The following is a 9379-nucleotide window of genomic DNA, read 5'->3' on the forward strand; positions in this document are numbered from 1 at the left end:
CTTTTGTGTATAAAGTAGCAAAGACCGGATTTAGATAAATCATTGGTATTTCGTGAGGCAAATAAAATTTTAAATGATATGCATTAAACAAAACATTTAATTCGAAGAAGCATCTTCTGATTTAGAGATGAGAAATAACTAGGCTCCAGCGTCTTATTCAGAACGCCTACTTGGTCTTTCCTGTTTATATAGCACCGCGTGTCTTCAGAGTCTGACAATACCTTTGTGGCGGCACTCGACAGCGCAAATACCACCACTCAACACTAACTAACACTGGACAACGGCAGCGCAGTGGTTAGCGGCTTAGGTTACGAACGTTCGGGACCTAGGGTTCAAATCCCGGCGCCCATAGTCCGATTTTTCTTCCACAACATCTAGGTAAATAAGAAGAAAATACAGCAGTAACCCCAGCAGCGACATCTACAGCCAGCAGCTACAATTATCACGGACAACACTTACACCTCAGCTTGTTCACGTTGCGTCCTCTGAATACCATAGAAAATCCACTACTTCTTTCATCGCTGACTTCTATCTGTTTTTCCTCATATTACCAAGCGGTTCTTTCTAACTGTAAGATATAAATTATTTCTCTAAATATCAACAAATGAATTATTACGAATATATTTGCTATTCTTATGAAAATTTCCCTAATCCTCATATTTCTGAAAATACAGATTTCTGTGATAAAACATTTACCATTCCCTGAGCTCGTACATCGTCTACTCAGGATCCAAATCGTTCGAATCGCCGTTCGAATTCGGTCACGCTCAGCTACGTGCAACTCATTCAAGGACTCCGGTTATATCGTTTATCAATACGGTCTAAGAGAACTCTATTAATAAACACCGCGATTTTCTTTTCCCCGTGCCTCGACAACGGTACTCCTCTACACTAAGACGAGCAAGATCGTAATTACAATCTCGCGAGTCCGGTTATATAACAAACGCGTCTAACGTTTCGATGTTGCGTATCTCTTTTGTTCCTCCATTACGTACTATGCGTCTGTTTGACACTAACTAAAATGTTAGACAAAGGTCAACACGCGAAAACAAGCTACGCGGATGGCGTTCTTCGCATCTCGTGATGACGCGGTACGCATCGTGAAAGCGCGATCAAAAATAAACGATGAAGAAAAAAAAACGAAGTCGAATCCGCAAAAGTCGCGTCATGGAAACGAGTCTGGTGCAATTACTACGAGGCCTGCTATCCTCGGACCAGGAACGAACGACCAACCACGCCCTCGCTAATGCGAGACCGGGACAGGATTTCGAATTGCCTCGGCAAGGACATCAACTATATACAACATCCGACACAAAGACCGGCTAGTGAGATTTTTAATTACACCCTGTTTACGTGGTCAGCCGTATGTCTGACTGCCTGTTTGTATGTCTGGCCAGCTCTAACCGTCTCTTCTCCGACCAACCGATTTATGATGCATGAACGCTATTCACCATGCTTAACTCAAGTTTCGACGATCTCTTTTTCGGATAATTATCCGGGTGTTTCGCGGTTGTTCGTGAACATAGAATTCCGCAAAAGATTTGTGTTACATAGAAAAAGTTGGGTATGGATATGGTGAATCACGGTATGATGAAATAGACTTCTTTTTGACGTATACTTTAGGTGTGAGAAAAAGTTTTACAAATGGTTGCGATGAACCATGATGGTGTTAGATCGTTTTGTATTCTATAGACATTCGTGATGTTACAAACATATATCATGCGTAGTTTGAAAATATTCATTTTTCAAATTCAGGATCTTATTTATAAATACGGTGTTTAAATAAAAGGTATATCGAACGAAGGTCGTATGAATCAGGAAAGTATTTATGCTCCTAAAAATCGTAGCGAACAACGTACGCACCTGTGTTGTGTCGCTGTTTTATGAGTAATTTTACGAGCACAATAAGATACAATTTTCATTATAGGCAAAAAAGATACGCAAAAGAAACTTGTACGGATATTGTAAAAGTGTTAGGATTGTATATCTATTTAAAACTGTAAAAGGTAACACGTAAAATAATAAACGATAATAAATTAAAAAATAAAATAATAAGTGATGTGTATCGAATTAAATTATAATAGCGGATATTGAGAAAGCTTAATAGTGCGTATTATGACGTAAACGCTTCAATGCTATCACGCAACATTACCAAAAGTCTAAAATAGGGTTAGGAAAAGATGAATAAGTTATAGGAATCATCACCGTTAGATGTACATGCAAAATGGATCACTGAATGTACTAACGTTAAATATTAATGTATAAACGCAAATGTAATTATAACTACCATGGTAAAATATCGCGTAAAAGAGACCGACAAAACTCGATACACACTAAATCGATAAATCCATTAACATAAACACAAACAGAGTAGATACTTTATTATTCTTAAAATTTCCACATTAACTTTGCCAATGATTGATCGAGTGCAAATGTCGAAGTGAATACGGAATGAAGTATCGTATTCAAGAAGAGGGAATATTTTAATAGGAACAACACTCCGTTCTAACAGTTCGTTAAATGACTTTAAGAAGGCTGAAAACACCGATAACGTACAACTAGCCTGTCTTAAAAGAAAACTTTATGTGTACAATTGAAAGACGAAGGTGGCAATGCAGAGTAGCGAAATTTTAGATATATCTAATACGTGAATATGGTAATGTAAAATTCATGTCGTCGGGCTTTACAGACCTCTTTCATGAATACATAATTCTATTACAGAATATACGCATTAACCACTCGATGAAATGGAGAAAAAAATGATTTGAGAGGCGAGATAAAGCAAGCCCACATGCGAAATAATTGTCCGCGATATAAAAGCGGAACTACGATACAAATTTCCTATGAGTGACATATAGAGAACTGTAAAACAGAAATAGGTCGAACAGTTACGCACAGCTCGAGGAAGAAACTTCAAAGAAGAACTGCAATTACGTCTTTTTCGAGCGAAGTAAAAATAAGTTGTGAAAGCGAAATTCCTGACCGCTTCTTATTTATTATTATCTGCTATATATACTATACTATTACCTGCTATTTACAAAGAAAAAAAGAAAAACACCGACGAGCAACAAACAATTTTAGCGACTACATTACACGACAAGTTTATCGTCAAGTTATCAAGAATGAAAGGAACCAGATAAAAAGGAATGGATTAACCGTTCTCCCCTATCAATTCTCACCTACCGCTTTACCTCGATTTTGTGTACATAACCAGATAAAAATTCTGTATGCTTTGAAAATAATCCGAATGTCATGTCAACCAGAATATTATAACTGAAAGAAAATGGCAACTTTTATATCGAGTATCCCGAGGAAGTTTTAAATTAATAATTAAATTTTTTATCGAAATGAATTATCTGTTTACTCTGCTTTATCCTGATCGAATGAAATAACAAATTAACCGAATTAAATATTGCAATTACAAAAGTATGACAGTAGGGAAAACTTGACCCTAGTTGATCGAGAGACACCTAATTATGTGATTATATTATGACCGGTAATTGGTACAGTCGTAAAACAAAAAATGCATCTTCTAATGAAATTTCGAGATAGAGAAACAGCACATTTTGCTTCGTTTTTACTGCAAAATTTTCCATTACGTACCAGTTGAGTGAATTTCTCGTATCTGACTATCATCTGTTTAGTTGTAGTAGATTCGAAAGTTAGCCTTCCGCGCGACCGTCTCCGACTGTTTGTGTCTTTCTACAACAGGGCCGTATCTAGTTAAACAAACTGGGACAATGCGTTCATAACAGCGAAACTGCATTTTCATCAATCTACGCGAAAGATAGTTGTATTGAATAATTTCAATTATACTCAACCTCGATTAAATTGTAGAACAAACAGGTCTATTTTGACTCGTAGGAAATTATGAAAGAAGAACGCGACGTTCATTTGCATAAAATTCAAAAGACACCGGATGTATTTTGAGTGACATATTATTCAAAATAATTAATATGAATTTACGTGTAGCTTTTGTTAATAAAAGTCTATTTTTTACTAAAATAAAATTTATGAATTATATAATATTAAATGGAGTATAGGTTTACAAATATCTTCAATTCGTAACAGCATTGATAATGAATTATGTTAGTCGTTTAAATGAAGCTCAATTGAATCATAAAATATGTGTACAATTACTTTAGAAAGAAGTACACTAGTAGAAATACTAATAAAAGGACACTTTAAAAAGAGAAGTACGAGTATGGAAATTCGATTTGAGTAATGAAACTGCAGTCGTATGAAAATGCTACATTAATCATAAAATTTCTAACGCATATAGCAAAACAAATGATGATAAAAATTACTTGTTTGTACTTTATATGCTGCTATATATTATTTACAATACACATGTCTGTATGAGCACGAAAACGTTCGAGGAACAAAAATATTATGCAAGGTGTTTCCTAGAATCCTGGCTTTTATCCATCGGTGTAGATATTCCAGTCAGATAAATTTATCTCGCTGATTTGCAAATACATCTCGAGAAGCAGCAATTTTAGAGACAACTAACGAAAGGACAGATGTTACGTACGGACACAACTTTAATCTTCGCGGAAAAATTATCCGGGTCCTCGTTGACAGGTCGACGACGTTTTTGCTCATTATCGTCAACCAGCCGGCTTAGAATGGCATTTCACTTATAAAACACCCGTTGCCTTTAAAGTGGCTCGCTTAAATTAATTCTAATTGCCGTGCGTACGACTTGCATGCAAATAAGTTTTACCTCAAAGAGCCTCGAGAGTTTTGTCAGAATTCACTATTAAAAATCGCGTTAGTCCGTTATCCTATTGTTTTCTGAGAATAGCTAATTTTTGAGAACAATCATTAGTCAGTAAACTATAATATATTTTGTAACGTTTTATTAATTTTGAACAATGTTTCATTATCCTAGATTAATTAAAATAGATAGAAAGAAAATAAATATCGTGACTTCTTCTTCTAGTAAAAAATTTTAATGTTGTGTTTATTGTTCTACTAATTTGTAGCTTATAATTATATTTCAGTTGAAATTTTATCTTTTATTCTATCTTATTATACTTTATTTTATTTTATGTAATGAAAATATATTGTTGTACATCTTGAGTATCGAGTTAATGTATCAGTTAATGTTATAGCATGTAGTATGGTAGCGGTTACAAAATTTGCACTTAATTATAATTGTATTCATGGCGAGGGTACTGTACGTTTAAACAGTGTCAGCTTTGGCGCGAATTCTCTCCCTACTATTACGTACGTATTCAGAACACGACATCTAATTCAAAACATTACTTTGCGTACAATACAATTTCTTAAATCTATTTTAGGAAAGGGTTTACATTTACGATATTTTTATTTAAAATTTGACAGTATATTAGCGTTTTTTTCTGACTGAGTAACATTATAGTCTGACAAAATTTGACTTTCTTGAAAAATCAATATGATATTTACATTTACTAACCTAAGAAATATCTTATAAATGAAATACAATTCTACACTCCTCCAAAAGTTAGATAAATAACAGGAAGCAATTGTATAATTAAGATTTATTCGATTTGAAATAGCTATTCAAACGCAATATACACACGATCAAACTGTTATTGAACGTATCTATCCACATTTTATAGCTCGCAGCAAGTAAACAAAAACAAATAGCTCACCGTCTCCACCATGTCGAAGCCACCACTGTATACCATCGTCGTATTCGTCGGTGATTCTCTTTGTGCTATTACACTTTTGACGATTTTTTCTCCGTCTGCCTATTGACGCTACCTTGAAGGGTAGCAGTCGATCTCTCGAATCGAACAGAGAGATCGACTCACTCGCTAGAGTGGCTCCAGTCTTCACGTGAATGTAACGCGCTATGTAAGATTCGCTGTATCGTCTTCTCACCCAATGTTTTGTTTTCTTCGAGTCACTTATCGTTTCTTCTCTTCACCTTGTTCAGTCTCTATCTCTTTCTCTGTTATGTCTCGTTCGCTATGTTTCCTCGCGCGTTTACTAACCTCCTCGACTTCTTGAGGACTTCGTTTGCCGCGTGCGACTGACTGACTGACCGAACAGCGAACGCGCGGTCGCCGCGAACGAACTTCGAATTCGAGCGTATCGAACTTAGCCGAGCCTAGCCGAGTTTCATCGAACACGACTCGACCTACTATCGTGCGCGCGCCTCTCTCGCGCGCCTTCCTCGCAAAACTTCCGACAATCCTTACGTATTGGCACCCTCTGCGGAGCCGATCTATTCCTCTGGGTCACTTGAACGATTATCTTTAGAAGTTTCCTCTTCCTTTCTTATATCCCATCCCTTCCGTCCAACCGTCAATTTCAACGTGATAACCTCGAGAAAATAGCGAGTACAGTACATTCACTTGACATATTCACGTGTTTTTGAGGTTCTGTCAACTCACATATCACTTGATTTTCAAATTTCTTCAAATCACACTTATGTTATACGACAATTACACGAATTCGAGGTAGATGAAGGTACTTGTTCAGTCGATTATAGCGATTTATACGCGTGGCATATCTCGAGTCACCTTTGGTATGACTGGTCTGAACGAACGGCGCGGGACGAGTTCGTTCAAGCCGTCGACACGACCTACTAAAGATTCCTGCGCATGCGCAGTATTCTCTCCGTTTTTACCGATGATTCTATAACTGTAATTTCTTAAAAATTTATAATTATTAATTGTAATAATTTATGAAATAAAAAAGAGACCAATCTTTTAAGATAAGCGTTAGGAAATCATTTCAACAAATAGATAGTTTAAATAGAGCTATACTTAGACAATTACAAGCATCGAAAGAAAATTTTATGACGTATTACATGTTAACGTGGACATTACGATAGGGAAACGTAGAACATATGAAGAAAAAGGGAGATATGAACAAAGATGGTATCATAAAGGGCGAAAATAACCGATGAAAACTTTTGTTATGCCATTCTTTTCGCATGGGTCGCTAGAGTAGAATCCGCTACTAGCCTTGATCCGACAGTAAATATCCCGGTACACGCGTAGCGGACTCCTTGGAAACGCACTCTAACGATTCGCGCGAGAGCACGCAGGTATTTGCGTGGGCGATTAGTCAGCGATTAGATCCGCGACACGCTTTATGGAGGAAAAGTGGACACAATAGCCCTTTCTGACTTATGGCGGTGCAGGACGATGGCGCCGTTGGAGGATTGTGAAACGGATTCCAGGCCAGACATTTGTAAAACTTTGCAAAGATCAAACTATCAATAAAAAGCCGGAAATTACTAATTGCTTATGCTCGATCATGTAAATGCTAAAGATAATGGAAAGATGTTTTTCAAGAAAAGCGGTGATTCGATTACAAGGAACAAAAGGGATTATTTGGAAAATGAGAATATAATCTATGATGAGACAGGAAATTAATTCGAGGACCACAGTAGATTTAAGGAATATGTACAATAGTACACAATGGTAAAAAAGCATAGAGATAATCTGTTGCACCCGTACTCTACGACAAAAACCACTCCATTCAGAAAACTTTATTCTTTATTTGCGTTGCTTTCTTTGATGAGAATTGCAATTTGCTCATTCATACTATACTTTACGGGACCTCAAAAAAGAGAACCGATTTGAAACGCATTGAATCTTGTGAAAAATAATTTTGCAAGATATTTAAGCATCATGGCGTCGTTTCTACTATTCTACAATACGTACGATCCTACAAAAGACGAAATGCTCAGGATTCTTCAAATGTTTCGTGGCAACACTAGCAAAGACGCGTGCTAGCGCGCATTATAGATCATGCGATCGTCGACTAATCTGATCGGAAGAAAACTTTTAGCGCTAACGTAAGCATGAGATAAATCGGTTTACTAAAAAAAGTAACGGAAATCGCAAATTACCGTTACGCTTTTATCCACGGGAAAAGAAAGAAGAAAAAATGATTAACTTAACTTTGCTAACTTTGAAAGTACAAATTAACTTTTAATTATATCGTTCATAATGTAATTCTGATTAGAGGAAATGATCAATCATGTGGCAACGATCACTGTTGGTTTTTGTATCTACGTGCGTCATATATGTAAATTTGTTCCTAAATTCTCCTTTTAAAAAAGCATCGAATGAACTAAGCTCGCATGAAAAATCGAACGATTACGTGTGTCTTTCAAAAAAGGTAGGTAGCATTCGCTTCTCTCTTTTTCTCCTCTTAATTCTCTTCTTTCGACTGTCTTACCTTTACATCAGTGACTTTCTAACGTTTTATCCAATGAATCACAATCGATTGTGTTTAATATTATGTGGATCGTTTGCTTGAGTTATTAAATATTTCAATTAATTAACATTATTTTGATTGAATATATAAAATTCCAGCTACCTAATTATGACATTACGGAAATAGATTATAAGAAGATGATTATTTTTAAACGATTACAAGAGAATAGGGTGGTAGCAGTTGATCCAAATTTTTGTTTCACGAGATTCTGTTTTGAGCAGGCAAAAAATTCTTATGCAAATATAGGAGATACGTACAAAGCGTGATGATAAATTTTACCGCTCTATTGATCTATCTATTTCAATGGCTCTTACTACCCAATAAAAACACTTTGAGCGTTATTGTAAAACCGTTCACGGGCTAACGATCAGGTCTACCACTCAAGTACGTAGTTTACGTGACTGCTCGAATCAGTCTTTCCCCATTGTGAAAGTCTGTATCCGGCTGGGAAATTAATTCGTTTGCATTTGAAAAAATCGACTTACGTTCATTGATGCAAATTATCACGCGCAGATACGCTTTTCTCTCGGGCATTTCGTATAATTTAACGATTCCTTTTTGTTCCCACCACATTTGAATCAATCCCTTGTTAATGTAAATTGATTAAAAAAGTTATAAATGAGATGTTGCGTTAACGTAAAGTATTACCGTCGATCTTTAATACGTTAAGATAGCAAGATTAAAAAGGCTAAATTACTTTAATGGGAGACCATCTTACTTATGATTGTTTTACCGTCGATTTGATTGGATAAGCAGAATTGCGTCATTGGGACGGAAATCGGGGGAACTTGTTTCAGTGAAAACAGTCTCGGTCGTCTCGCGGTCTGTTTTGTGCAGTCTGTTTCGCAGGAGAGGATCGTGTGAGAATGGCAGAAGCGAGTAGAAAATAAAAGCGGTCGACTGGTAGTGACGTCGGTGTTCGCCGCGTTAACGTCGTTCAGCTGTGAGAAAGCATGAGAAAAGAAAAAACGAAGAGGATTTATGTCGGGAAGGAAAGAACTGCAGCTCGTATGCGACTGCTCAAGTACAAGGGCACGTACGCCCTATTCGCAATCTGCGACATTTGTGGCGGATATGCGGTATAAGTTGACATTCAGTACATTTCTTCTTCTCTTTTTGGAAATGGACGAATCAGGCTAGAAAGCGTACAGAC

At 36.5% G+C, this 9379-nt stretch overlaps 1 protein-coding gene across 2 annotated transcripts in view; it reads right to left on the reverse strand.

The window, feature by feature from the left end:
- Positions 1-6552, reverse strand: part of LOC100742799 (DNA-binding protein D-ETS-4) — a 60611-nt gene extending 54059 nt beyond the window's left edge. For both annotated transcript variants that reach the window (XM_003492771.4, XM_012390678.3), the window contains exon 1: positions 5640-6552. In XM_003492771.4, coding sequence (XP_003492819.1) covers positions 5640-5675 — 36 coding nt within the window. In that variant the 5' untranslated portion in view covers positions 5676-6552. The remainder of the gene's footprint in view (positions 1-5639) is intronic.
- Between the last annotated feature and the right edge of the window lie 2827 nt (positions 6553-9379).

The sequence above is a fragment of the Bombus impatiens genome, unplaced genomic scaffold, assembly GCF_000188095.3.
Source record: "Bombus impatiens unplaced genomic scaffold, BIMP_2.2 scf_0837, whole genome shotgun sequence".
In the NCBI taxonomy this organism is placed as follows: domain Eukaryota; kingdom Metazoa; phylum Arthropoda; class Insecta; order Hymenoptera; family Apidae; genus Bombus; species Bombus impatiens.